At 46.6% G+C, this 14,139-nt stretch overlaps 1 protein-coding gene across 7 annotated transcripts in view; it reads left to right on the top strand.

Moving 5' to 3' along the window:
* The window catches only part of LOC139752928 (uncharacterized), a 326,136-nt gene that overhangs the window by 263,267 nt on the left and 48,730 nt on the right, over positions 1 to 14,139 (top strand). The window contains exon 1 of one of the 7 annotated variants that reach the window (XM_071669000.1): positions 13,805 to 14,041. The exons of the other annotated variants lie outside the window; for them this stretch is intronic. Coding sequence (XP_071525101.1) covers positions 14,020 to 14,041 — 22 coding nt within the window. The 5' untranslated portion in view covers positions 13,805 to 14,019. Of the gene's footprint in view, positions 1 to 13,804; positions 14,042 to 14,139 lie in introns of those variants that run through there. 7 annotated transcript variants of the gene reach the window in all.

Raw genomic sequence — 14,139 nt, 5'->3', positions numbered from 1 at the left:
CAAAATGTTTAGATTACACAGTGACTGAAAAGTCTCCCTTGACGAGGCTGTATCATAGAAATTTCTCGTCTTCCAATTTCTCACTCTGAGCATGCATTTCCCTGCTACTGGAAGTAGCGCAGCCTTAGGTTGCAGAGGCCTTTAGGAGAGAGGTTCTTTGACGAGACTGTGTATCTCCTTTCGTGACGTGATGATAATAAAGCCTTTCCAAAGATGTGTGTCTCTTCGCTCGCGGTATACCCTCTGAGCAGGCGGAACCTCTGTGTATATATATAAGGTGGAGACGGTAGGTTCAAGACATACAATGATGAAGGCTTTCCAGTTTTTCTCCTGCCAGAGCAATAGCGACCCACTTTATAACGTCCTTGGCAGCATACCTTTATCAGGATGCCATATTAGAGGAGAAGGGCAACATAACTAAAACGTACCGCAATCCTCTTGCCTTACCTTGCCTTGCTTTGCCCTTACCTTACCTTACCTTGCCTTGCCTTGGCCTTACCTTGCCTCGCCTTGCTTTGCCTTGCCCTTACCTTACCTTGCCTCGCCTTGCCTTACTTTACCAACTCGATATGACGATCGATTCATAACAACTGATGTGCATTTCACGCTGGATGAGTGTACGCCTATAGGTCATACGACACAAGAGCGAGTTTTTCATTGTACAAAGACGTGGATCTGGTCTTCAACTGAACATTGGGGTATCACTTTCTGCTACCGAGTATAGCATTTTCATGGCATTCGTCTGTACCTTATTGGCAGTACGGGTTTGTTTCTTATTGGGGACTGTATAGGAAAAGTGTCATTCGAGCAGCCGCAGGATGGCACTGTCTGCCAGAGCGCGGGCAATGTGTAGATATTATTGACTCTGGTAACAAAGGGTTACCAGGGGCGGCCATCATGGGGCGCGCGGGCGGGCGGATGGACCAGGTGCCTGATGGCGTGTGCTGGGAGACTCGTACACGCACGTGCGTGGGCGTGGTGCACGCGACGCACGCGCGCTCTGTACACGCGACGAGAGGGAGCTTTACACGGTCAAATACACACACACACACACACACACACACACACACACACACACACGTTTGGCCAACATCATCACCCATTCAGGTCGAACGAGGTCGGTGAGGTCAAAGTGACAAACGAGGTCCTCGGTATTAGCTCCCCCTCCTCCTCAACCTACTCCCCTTCCTCAACCTACTCCCCTTCCTCAACCTACTCCCCTTCCTCAACCTACTCCCCCTCCTCAACCTAACCCCCTCCGCAACCTACTCCCACATCCTCAACCTACTCCCACATCCTCAACCTACTCCCCCTCCGCAACCTACTCCCCCGCTCCTCAACCTACTCCCCCGCTCCTCAATCTACTCCCCCCTCCTCAACCTACTTCCCCCTCCGCAACCTACTCCCACATCAGTGCGAGGTGTGTCGGTAAAACATTACTTAGCCCCATACTGATGTCTCTTTGGGGGGGAGGGAGGAGAGGGACGATCATTGACCTGTAAACGGAGGGGTTGGTTTTCATAGAGTGTACCCTCACCTCCTACGCTTTTGGAGAGTTGTTCTCCGTTTTCATTTCGAACCCTCTTCATTGCAAGTACTGACGTGTACAAACCCTTTCATAAGAGCTTGTAATTACTCACTTGTGTGGGTGAACGCTTGACTGCATTTGAATGTACGTGGGTTGAATTTCATCAACCACGCCCGAGGCAAACGGTGATGACTTTGAGCTCTGTACTTTAGGTCCTTATGAGTATATCGGAGTGTGTGATCACCGTTCTTTGTGATTACTATTTGTGTATGTTACGGGGAGAAAGTTTTACCCTCGTGTTGCCCCGTATCTTAACCTTGTGTATATGTACCATGTCTTTACTGTCAAATGTGTATACGTTGATGTATGATATATAAATAGGGCATGTGAAGCGGCCGAGGTAAACCATTGAAAGGTCTGTGGGGCCTGGTTGTGGATAGGAAGATATGGTTTCTCTGCATTGCACATGACAGCTAGAGAATGGATGTGAGCGTATGTGGCTTCTTCTGTTCCTAGCGCTCACTTCGCTAACGAGGGAAGCTGTCATCAAGTATAGAATGTAGAATATGTGTATATATGTGTAAGCATGCATGCATACTCGTTAGCTGAATGCAGGATCTAAGAATTACTAAAACCACGTCAGCTGTACCATCTCTGAAGCAGTTAGACCCCACTTCCTCTTGGCTGCTGTAAGAGTTTTCAATTTTCCGAGTCCGTCGCAGGGGATTAAAGCTGACGATGAGGTTTACAATTCTCTCTCTCTGTTCGTTTCGTTAATTTCCACTCTGTCCGTTCCGTCAGTCCCTCATGGTCCTGGCTGCTCGCTCGTACCATCCAGTTCTTGCAACTCGTTCCCGTGAAGTCCCCCACAGTTCGTTCCGTCAAAATCCCGGTCGTTCTTTCCTTCTGGTTCCCTGCCCATTACCCCCATCAAGTTCTCGAGGTTTGCCCCCCATCATCAACCCGTCCTCGAACTTGGCCCCGGGAAGTCCCCTGAAAAAATCCGACCTCGTACACGACGCCTCTTCAAGCTCTATGCTTCCCTCACGCCGTCTTCGTCGCCCTGGGCACCCCAGCAGCCACGTCTCTTCCCCTCCTCGTCTATGGAGGGAGGAGGTCCTCCCCTGGGACAACCCAGACTCCCCTCAGGGGTAGCGGCCCTTACCCTCAGGAGCAGAGGGCCCTGGAGTGGCCACTTGAGCCTCTTGGGGTAAATTAAGAGGAAGGAGGCTACTTAATAAGACGGGAAAGAAACTTTAGATTTCTACGTCTGGTGAATTTGTAAAGCGCTCCAGACGTCCTCATCTCGGTCATTCCGTCCGTCCGTCCGTCCGTCCGTCCGTCCGTTCTCCTGTCCGTTCTCCTGTCCTTGCTTCTCAAACGTTCGTAAGACAAATCTTTTTTTTTTTTTCCTTGCTTTTTTGTGTTTCCCCGAGGAAAACGGATTTCGACTAAATACTGTAGGATTCTGTTTGTCGAAGTTGTTTACCATTTGTTAGCGTTCGCGATTTTTTTGTTTGTGTGTCTGGAGCTCGGATGGATCATCGGATTCCACTCGGGATTTTCTTGGATTCTTTATTGTGTCGGACGTGTATGTCCTCTATTTCGATTTCGACATTTCTATGATTCTTTTTTTCAAATTCGAGGACAGACGAGTTTTGTGACGTGGGGGGATGTAGCATGTGTCGTAGGGACATTTTTGATAGTGTTATGATTGTGTTACATTTTGTTATATTGTCACACTATATAGTGTTATAGCGTATAGGGTTACGTTGTTTAGTCTTGCAATGTGTAGTATTACACTCTTTTAGTGTCACTCTGTCATACTCGATTGCATCTTGTGGTACTATTTATCATAAACATGTTTGCCTTTGATTTTATGGTTAAGAAATGACTATGAACATATTGAATTTGTCATCTCCTAACAGGCATTTGTAAAGAATGCATCTTAAGTAAGACTATTACTAGTTTGATATGGATTAACATCTCGTGAATATATTTGAGAAAGATCTAAAACTCAAAACTGTTTTTCCATTACTCATACTTCGTAAATTTCAACTTTTTCCATTACTTTTTCCATTACTCATACTTCGTAAATTTCAACTTTTTCCATTACTTTTTCCATTACTCATACTTCGTAAATTTTCAACTTTTGATCATAATATGATTTTGCAAATTGGTACAGAATCATCATCAAATCTCAACCGCTTTCAGAATTACCCGCGAAAAGGCATACATTGATTTGTTGGTGTCTGCTTCCTTTTGCATGCTTTGCTATCCTCAACTCGCTCATTATTTAGACATTTTAGATGGTTCTTATCAGTCACTAGTAGTCACTTGAGGAGCATTGACATGTCTAGAAATCCTTTCTTAGTCTTAACGTGGCTTAAGGACATTGGATTTCAAGTTCATGATCGTTTTCAGCATCTTTAATTAAAGCCTTTCTTAAAAGATATATCATTACCGCTACTGTAGCGTATTTATGTCCTTTGTTTACCAGGGAAGGTCTCGGGGTTTTTTCTGTGTGTGTGTGTGTGTGTGTGTGTGAGAATGTATATGCAGCCGTGTGTATGCTTGCGATCGTGTGCAACTCCGTCCTTTGATACTCTCTATAATGGCATTCATGTGTGAGGTACCTTTTCTGATGGTATTCGTGTATGGGGTACCTTCTGTGATGGGTATCCATATCTGGGTAATTTCTAACACGTTACCCATGCGTGGGGTACCTTCTATTATGGTATCCATATGTAGGGTACCTACGTGCAAGCGCGTTCATTGCGTATATGCGTTTGTGTATTGTCTGCGTGTATTACCTGTTATGAGGACTGTTCGAGGTATGGGCGTGGGCTGGGAGCGAAGTGGGCGGGATGTTGCGTCGCCAGGGAGGAACTCTAGGCACACTCGGCTGCCCTCCACTGCTGCATTTAATTGTACTGAAAATGAAAGTATCATTAAGATGGGTGAGGCACCAACGCATATCCTGCGGGACGCCCGCCCTTCCTACCCGTCACCGATGCCTTTCTGAAGAGGAATTGACCATATTTTTTCTCTCTCGTTTCCTGGATGCTCCTGTGTTACATCTGCTCCTGTGTTACATCTGTGTTACATCCTGTGTTACATCCGTTCAGCTACGAATAGTTTTATTACTTGAGCGTAACTCTTAGCACTGTTGCCTCTACATATTATCAAATTTTATAGAGAGAAGACAATGCCAGTGACTGATTTGTCTGATGTTCTTTGAACACATTTTCTAAGGTTGCGATTTAATAAAAACGAAGTACGTCAGTTTGCTTCGCCTACATCAATCCTAATGGTTCTTTGGATAGTTTCTAAGAATACTGGAATACCTGCCTCACATTTGTTTCCAGTGAAATTTGACACACAACACCTAAAGCACTGTCAACCATTTTTTACTTCGAAAGATATATTCAGCATTGTCGTAAAATTACCAGACCCCTTCCAACTCTTGATGCAAGTGATTTACACATCACAGGAGTGTCTCAGAAGGCGAAAGGAGCTTTTAAATTGCCGCTGAAGCATTCTTAAATTTCCCCCCACACATGGCTTGAAAAGCACCTCGATCCCACAGCGAAGAAGGGCTGGCGAAGAAAGTAAAATACTGTGTAAATAGTGAATTCCCGACAGTGCGGTAAGTGCACCCATTAGGGGATGGGTCGCTGCTAAACTGCTTCACATCCCACCACTTTCCTCGAAACAGGGTTCATTCACAACCAATAAACGTCGCATCTGATGCTTCATTACGGGTCATTTCGAATCCCTACCTTCTCCGAAACGGCTGTAAGTGTTGATGAACTAATTCCAGCAAATATATAAGTTCCTTCAACAAACTTGTGTTTTTCGACATTGCGCTAGACTTGGATCAAACACGAGCGAATCCATTACACCGGAACGTTGTTTGTGCGTTTGATGACGCCATTTTTACATCGCTCTCGGGCATTTTCCTGGAGTCTTCCCCTAACCTCTGTACTGCTGTGAGGTGATGGCACGGTTGACCCTGCACGTGTGGTGTGGTTTCTACTCGAGTCTTAGGGACTCTAAGCTCGCCAGTTTAGGGAGTATTTTACTCCTCCCTTCATCGCTTTCTAAGGCGTTCGGTGCTTCTTGAGGGAGACGGGGGTGAGGAGGAGGTCAGTGAGATGACCTGTGAGAATTTTGGTGTCGGGTCTTCCTTCGACTTGACAACGATAGTGAAGATAATTCTTCAAAAGTTCTGGAACTACTGAGGACGTCGATGTCCCAGGATATAATTTTGCCACTCTCCTTCCAACACACGCACTGTTGAGGAAGTGGGAGTACCAGGACACAGCTCCATCCTCCGTCCAACAAACACTCTAACACACACTACTGAGGGAGTTTGTGTTCCGGGGCATGGCTCCCTTCCTCCTCCTCCAACACGCCCTACTGAGGAAGTGGGTGTTCCAGGGTATAGCTAAGTCGTTATCAAGTGTAGGTGCTCCTTTTCGGCTGAGAAAAAGGGGTTATCTTCAGATGAGAACTGTCGCACTCGCTCTCCAGGTGAGAACTCCCTCACTCACTCACCAAGTGAGATAACTCTCCCATGTTTGCCGGGAGAGAGTGCTCATCCTCCTCATGGCTTGCCAGGAGAGAGGAGGAGGGCCTACATGTCTTGACTACCTCGCTCTCCCGCCCCTGGTGACATCGAAGTCCGTTCGAATGAGCGACTCTCTCTCTCTCTCTCTCTCTCTAGTGTCCGTCTTCGTCAAACTTACATTGCCCGACCAAAGATCTCACTGAAGCAGTGTTTATTGACTGGAGGGGCTGCGACGGGCGTGTGAGAACAGTATTGTTGATCAGATTGTCAGGATGGATCTGGCTTCTTGGTAAGACTTCCTGTGGTGTGTGGGGGAGGGGGGGGGGTGATGTGGTCGATGGATAGGGTGTGCAATTGGGGAGGATGGCTGTTACCGTGGGTGTAGCGCCTTATTGATTCCTTTGCGTATAAACCCATAATTTTCTGGGTTCCTGTGGCTTTATGGTTTATGCAGTTTAGGTTGATGGTTTTATCTATAGAATTACTCGTGAGCGCGCGCGCGCGCACACACACACACACACACACACACACACACACACACACACACATACACACACACACACACTTTAAAATAGTACTTTTGCAACGTCAAGCGTACCACCATGGGGTAGGGAGGGTGTTGGTAGATTCGAACTCTCGTTCAGCGCAGCACAGGCGAACTGAGTGTCGTTGACACTAACGCCAGACATTCTCCAGTCAAGCCTCCGATAGGAGAAAAAAAAAACATGGCACGTGAGGAACTATGTTTCCGCCACACTGCCTCGCACTTTACTCTTCAGAATCCGTCATGAAAGGTACTGTGAGGTTCTAATTCCGGTGGAAGCCGTGTGGAATATCATTCTATCTTTTATCTATTTTTTTTTTCCCCCTTTCCAGCTGTGAGGCGTTGTCATGTCAGAGCTAGAGAGTGTGGAGAAAGTAGGATGGTTTTGTCGATAGTTCATGGTACCTGAGACCAAATGAAAGTATATGAATATATTGGACTGGTACATTCCCAATGTGGGCTTTGGAAAGTTCATGTACGATTTGATAGTCGAGGCTGTTTCCTGACGCTGCCTCCTGGCGCGGGAAACAGTGATTAAGTATGATGTAGATAACAATATATATATATATATATATATATATATATATATATATATATATATATATATATATATATATAAAATATAACTATGGGTAGTGAATGGGACTTAACTGGTCAGTGCATGAAACGCGCACATCTACTGAGAACCTGTTAGAACCATTTGAGGGTCTGTGTCGTTAACATGAAGCCCCCACATAATTACTAAGGATGATCAACTGCGTTGCCTGTGGTCACTCTTTAGACGTCGCAACAACGATTAACACCCCAGCCAGCCATTGGTCAGTTGGTGTCGTCAGCATGTTGCTCAAAAAGGCATGACATTTGTTGTACCGAAGACGCGACACGAAGACCTCGCCAGCCACGAAGTGTAAATTAACATCGACCAGATACCACCTCTTGCAAAGAGATACTGGACCTCTTGCAAAGAGATACTGGGCAACACCAAGACTCGTAGAAAATAGTCCTGGGTTGATTATGAAATAGAAAATGAAATAACGTCAATGTAATTGCATTTTGTGAAACAAATTGAATGCTGAAAATTCACATGGATGGGTGGCGACAGAAATTCATGCTGATGTCTGTCTGACCAAGCACCATCAGAGAGATTTCTCATCTCAGAAAACGAATATAAACGGAGAGGGAAGAATCAAAAATTCTGTTTGAAAATATTTTGAAACTGATATATCACAGAGTTTGATCCATTACTATGCTGGCCACATAGGCCAGTGTTCAGATCAAGTCTGGCACGGGGTTGTGGGCGAACAAGATGGAGGAGGTGGGGGGATGGGAGGGGGACTTGAAGTCTACTATTGGCCCTTAAAGGACAAAGGTCGAAGCGAAATATAAAGGTCAAGAATTTCATACAGGTTCAGCATTATAATCTTATCCCAGACGTAGTGTTCAGTGTATGAATCTGAATCCATGTATACTACATTCTTTTTTTTTTTCTCTTAAACACTTTCTTCACTGAAGGCGTTTGAATATTCTCGACAAACTAGTACGAAAAAGGATCGAGCGCAGTTAGTCGCCCTGGGGTCGACGGGGTTGTGACGACGGAGGGAAGGAGGAGGAGGAGGAGGGACGAGGTGGTGTGTTAGGTGGGCAGGGCCTTCCTGTACGGGATTACGTAACTTCCGGGAGATTACTTGTGATTTTTTACGGATATTTCTTTCCTCGTTGGGGAACGGCTTTTAGTGATCATTAGGAAGAGCTTCAACCTCTGGGAGGGTATTGATCATTGATCACATAGAGCTTCATCTCTGGGATAGTGATTAATCAAAGGAGCTTCAGCACGGAGGATTTTAGTTACTAATCGGTGGAGCTTCACCCACTGGAGGATATTGGCGATGAACGAGTGGCTCATCACCCGAGGAAGCCCCATTAACGATTAATCGGAGAAGCTCCGCTCCCCCACCCCATCTTCCCCTTATTTTCTTACGAGAAATGTGTGTGTCTTATGTTCCGCGAAGGGGAGAAATCTATCAATGTCATTTTTACTTTTTCAACTTCGAGTGAGCTAAGGAATTGAGTAGAGTTCGGCAGACCAGCTCCTTGGAGAATGGTATAGCCTCGATGCCTCAGGTAGCTGGACAGATAAAAGCTAACCAAGAATAGATTTTAGCGTCATTAAACCTGAGGGACACTTGTCATTTTAGCTTCATTTATGGAACACAAAACCGACAACTTGGACCTTTTCATTCTCCGTTTTTTTTTCTCTTCGTCTTTGCCACTTTTGCTCGTTTTTTTTTTTTTTCATCTCGTTCGTCTACTCGATCTATCGCTTCTCTGTCACTTCCTCCTCTTCGTCCGTCAGCCAGACCCCCTCCGTCAGGCCCAAACCTCTGGCTTCCTCTCCTCCCGTAGCACCAGCAGGAATAACTGTCTAAGCAACTTAGAACTTAACTACTGAATAACCTGCAGATACACAGGCTATTGAAATACTAACTAATCACTAAGATAACCAAGAAACGAGCTGTAACTAGTCATTAAAGGTGTAAAAACAAACCTAGTAAATAAACAGCAAAAGCTGTTTACAGTAAAACGGTATAAGAAGTATATTAAAAAAACGAGAGAAGCGAAACTCGTAAATCGTATGTGCACGAAACTGGCTTTACCTCACACCTGTAAATGACGCGGACTTTGAAACAGGTTTCTTGAACCCTCACGTCTTGGCCGACCCACGAAGCCCAGCGCGATTGGCGGTGTTGATGATGATGATTTATGAAACATGGTGGCAGAAATCATCGTTCGTGGGGGGGGTTCTTAAACAGTGTATTAGCCGAACTGTGTCTTCACCCCGCCAGAACAGGAATTATTTCCTGTGGAGTTTTCGTATGTCTGAAATATGTCGTCGTGTCTTTTTCACTCGAGATTTTATATGTTTTTAGGTTTAAACTTTCACTCTCCTTTGTCATTCATGTATTTCGTTCTTTTAGCTTATTTCTTACAGTGGTCGTGAGATTCGTTCTTTTAGCTGGTTCCTTGGCTTAGTCACGTGATCCGTTCTTTTAGCTTATTCTTTGCCTTAGTCATGTGATCCGTTCTTTTAGCTTAATTCTTTACCTAGTCTGATGTGATCCGTTCGTTTACCTTGTACCTTTTTCTAGTTATGTAATCCGTTAATCCGTTCTTTTAGCCTAGTCCTTATCCTAGTCATGTGATCCATTCTTTTAGCTTTTTTTTTTTTTTTTACCCTAGTCATGTAATCCGTTCTTTTAGTTTATTCCTCCCATAACCTTTCGTATACTTACGCCAGTTAACTACACCTTTCACCTGCGTAATCATTTTTCCTCCTGTCTAGAATTAACTAGAGGAACAAAGCCAAAAACGCACCTTTTATATATTTTCAGCTGTGCAATAAAGCCATGTACTTCTTACTTTCTCGAAAGCAAAAGCAGACGTCCGTTTAACACTTTACTGACCCACAATAACATCGTCAGAGCCATGGTCCAGGTCAGCCCTTGAAGTTGCACGATTTTCGGCTTTGTTGTCGTCCCGGAACTACCCAGCTTGCCCGATGGTGTGTGTGTGTGTGTGTGTGTGTGTGTGTGTGTGGGTGACATTTGAGGGCGAGATCGAGCAAGGGGTTAAAGCTAAGTCCTCGTCCAATGCTGCAGCACAGTCGTGTTCTCAAGGGTTCTGTAGCACACACCCATGTTCTTCCAAGGCCGTGTAGCACACGCATAATGTTCTCCACGAAGGTTATGCAGAACACGGGAGTACCACCCATCATTGTGGTTCTTTCTCAGATTACCCTTTCCATACGTGTCCTGCATATCATTGACACAGAGTCTGCAGTACGTCTGTAAATGGTCTTGCCCACACCATAGCAAGCGGTGGCTGATGAATATAATACGACTCGAGGAAGGTGGTTGAAGCAACGGAGAAATCGGGAATTCCGCAAGGCGTTCATCTCTGTTCACTCCCGTTTTACGACCCGCAGCGTTGCTGGTAGAGGTTGTCGTGGTAGTAGTGGTTGTAGTTGTATACGACCTGTTGTGGTGGTAGTAGTGGTGTTGTACGACCCTCCCCAGTGCTGTTGGTCGTTGCCGTTCCAATGGATGAACGACTTTGTTTTCAAACGTCTTGATGGATTAGCACGCTTGTACGAACGAGTTGTCCTCATGCGTTGCTCCCGTGCGTATGAGCGGTAGCTACGGTCTTGAGTGTCGTACGTTGCGTATGAGGGTTAGCTAAGTGTTCTGAGAGTGGCGTACGTGCGTGTGAGCGACCGCGTAATGCGTTGGTCCTGTGGACGTGCTCCTCCTAGAGCTTGAACGTGACCTTCACAACTCTGGGGCTTATTTATCGAAGGAGATAACGTCCCACCAAGACCCCATGTACTCCTTGCTGTGTGTGTGTGTGTGTGTGAGAGAGAGAGAGAGAGAGAGAGAGAGAGAGAGAGAGAGAGAGAGAGAGTGATTATCACATTTGTATTCCGGGAAGAGAATCTTATTTTTCTCCTTCCCTTTATATATATATATATATATATATATATATATATATATATATATATATATATATATATATATATATATACTGCTATATGTAAACAAATACGTTTCATCGACTATCCCTGTGGGGAGATGAACACTTGGGTCGGGTGTGAGGCAACGGTCGTAGCCAGGATGTCAAACCAGGATGGGCCAGGTCATGAATCATGGCCAGAAAAGCTGACCACTAAACCACGGAAGCTTGTGTGTGTGTGTGTGTGTGTGTGTGTGTGTGTGTGTGTGTGTGTGTGTCGGGTTAGGGCGAGTGGTGGCGTTAGGGAAGGAGAACATGACATGGCCAGAGCCGGACACGCATTAAGTGGTGGACGTGTGGGACCAGGCGTGTTACGAGGGGGTTGGGGAGTGGAGGGAAAGGGTGCTAGTTACGTGGGGTGAGGGTGAGAGGGAGGGAGGAAGTAAGGAGGAGGGAGATGTGGTGCGGCTGGTGTTCGAGTGTGTGTGTGTGTGTGTGTGTGTGTGTGTGTGTGTTGTAAGACATCGACTGTGAGTTTGAGGAAATACTGATCACGCAAACAAAATTCCAGTTGCACACGTATGAAATAAATCCAATTTATTCTTCCCTCCACTTCGCGAGGGATGAATGGAAAGCAAACCCGTCACAAAACACCTACAAAAATAAACTGGAAAAAAAAAGGGAGAATAGGAAGTCAAAGAAAACAAAGAGAGGGAGATAGTGGACCCCGACAGCTCCCTCTCCACCTGTACTAACAAGTAAGGGGAGACTCCCCTCTGTACGCCCATTTCTCCCCCCTTTTCCCCCCTCCGGTGGTGGTAAGGGTCGAGGGTAGCAGTGGTGGTTTCCCCCTGTTATATCATTGTTCGTGGTCAAGGGGGAACTGACCCAGAGTTTACACAGGTATCCGGATTTGTTTACCTAACGTGAACCTGACGTAGCCCATTCAATGAAAGTCCTGAAGATTCGAGTTATCTGTATTTTTCTTTTTAACTTTTTATTTTCTACTTAGGAATGATCGTCAAGGGGCTTGTTGTGGGGTCTGTGGGGTTGTGGGGTGTTAAGATCTTCACTGTCGGATCTGTTATCTCCACACTCGGGTCTGAGTCGAGACAAGCACCTACAGAGGGGGGTGCTTACACAGTCAGGGCCTGCATGTTTTCTGGGTTGGTCTGTCTCTGTTAAGTCTGTGTCTCTGTATGTATACCCGTCTGTGTCTGCCTGTCTGCGTTTGTATCATCACTGTCTGTATCCGTCCCTGTACGTTTGTCTGTTCATCTTTGTATATAAGTCTCTGTATCTATCTCTCTCAGAGATCTGGATCTCTCCGGCAGTCTCTTTTTTCTCTCTCTCTTCCCCTACAAGGATGACACAAGCCAGAGATGGGGAGGGGACGAGACGAGGCAGGAGAGCGAGAGACACAACAGAGCCAGCCTTTAACTCTCTCCTTCTAGCCTGTTGCTTCGCTTGTGACACCCATTCGTACCCCTCACTCTTTGACACAGCTCAGGCTCCCTGTGCCCTTTCAGCAGCTTGACACCCGATCGTACTCCTCACCCTCTGACACGGTTCAGGTTCTCCATACCCTCTGAACCCCTTGTGACACCCGCTCGTACCCTTTGACACAGCTCGGGCTCCCTGTGCCCTTTGAAACACCTGTAGTATTTGCTCATACTGGAGGAGGCGAGGGAGGTGCTGTAAGGACGTGAAGGGGTGAGTGATGAGTTGATACGTGAGGCAAAAGCGTGTGTATAAGGCAAATGCATGTCGGCGTAGGGTAAGGGAAGTGTAGAAGGAGAAGGGGGAAAAGATGCAGCGTACAAAGAGGAGGAGGGGGGAAATGTAGGCAGAGGAGGGGAGAAATGTAGGTGTACGTAGAAGGATAGGAAAAAAAGATTAATATAGTCTTCATGGTCAGGTTTCCCGTGCTGCCACCTGACCTGTGGCGAACCCCCACCTTGTTCTCGCTTCCTCCAGCACTACAGTGGCCCCCTTATCCCTACAGCCCTGGGGTTGACCTCCTGGCTCGTCACTCTCTCCTCCTTTCACTTAACACAACTGGACGGGGAGAGGGACACGGGCTCCCAATGACTTGCTGCTGTGTGGGGGGGCAGTTTGCCCAGCTGCTTCGGATGGTTTCCCAGAATTTCTTGAGCTTGTTGCTTCTCCGTGAAGAGGTGTCGTAACTAGAGATGTCTCTCTCTCTCGATGGCGACCTTAGAATGTTGCTTTCCCGTACACGTATCTAAACAAAAAGGAAAAATGTTCAGAGGGAGAGAGGTTTTAAGTAAGTGGCCTGGCTGTCAGTAACAGAGGCATCTTCGTTCACCAGCCCTCGTAATATCAGGGTCTCGAACCGGGGAAAGTTTCGCATCTCGTCTCTGAGGAATCACAATCAGCCATTATGAAATGGGGAAAACTCGTGTCATTTGGACAACATCACACGTGTGTGTGTGTGTGTGTGTCTCGTGTGGCCAGGGCGTGTGACGAGGGGCGGCTGGTCGACAGCCTCTCCTCCTCCTCCTCTCCACACACAGACACACACACACACACACTCCCTCCCTCTCCTGGGCAACCACAGCTCCCCCAGACCCCACCCACCCCATTCCCTCGCTGCCAGAGCCACCCGTGGCCCGACCGACCCCCCTCACTCAACACAGTTGACTCGTGGCTGTGGTAGAGAGTGGACTTGCGTGTGCTCCGTCTCAGGGCGCTTCTGTGAACCGCGGACGGTGTGGTAACCTTCAAGAAGAAGAGAGGGGTTTGTAATCTCGGTGGGGCTTTCGCACGAAGGGTGAGGGATAGCACCTATCCATGATGCTTTAGGTGCCTCTATCCATCACCATGGATGCTCGACGTCCCTCCTGAATGGGCAGCATGTCACTCTTTGGTACGTGCCATTGTTGTGTGTTTTGTGTGAATGGAGATTCGACATGACGTGAGACGATTAGCGTCATTACAGAGACTGGCAGAGGGACGGAGGACATA

The sequence above is a fragment of the Panulirus ornatus genome, chromosome 13 (assembly GCF_036320965.1).
Source record: "Panulirus ornatus isolate Po-2019 chromosome 13, ASM3632096v1, whole genome shotgun sequence".
Taxonomy (NCBI): Eukaryota; Metazoa; Arthropoda; class Malacostraca; order Decapoda; family Palinuridae; genus Panulirus; species Panulirus ornatus.
Note: the sequence above shows the minus strand (reverse complement) of the source record. Positions and strands in the feature narration are given on the sequence as shown.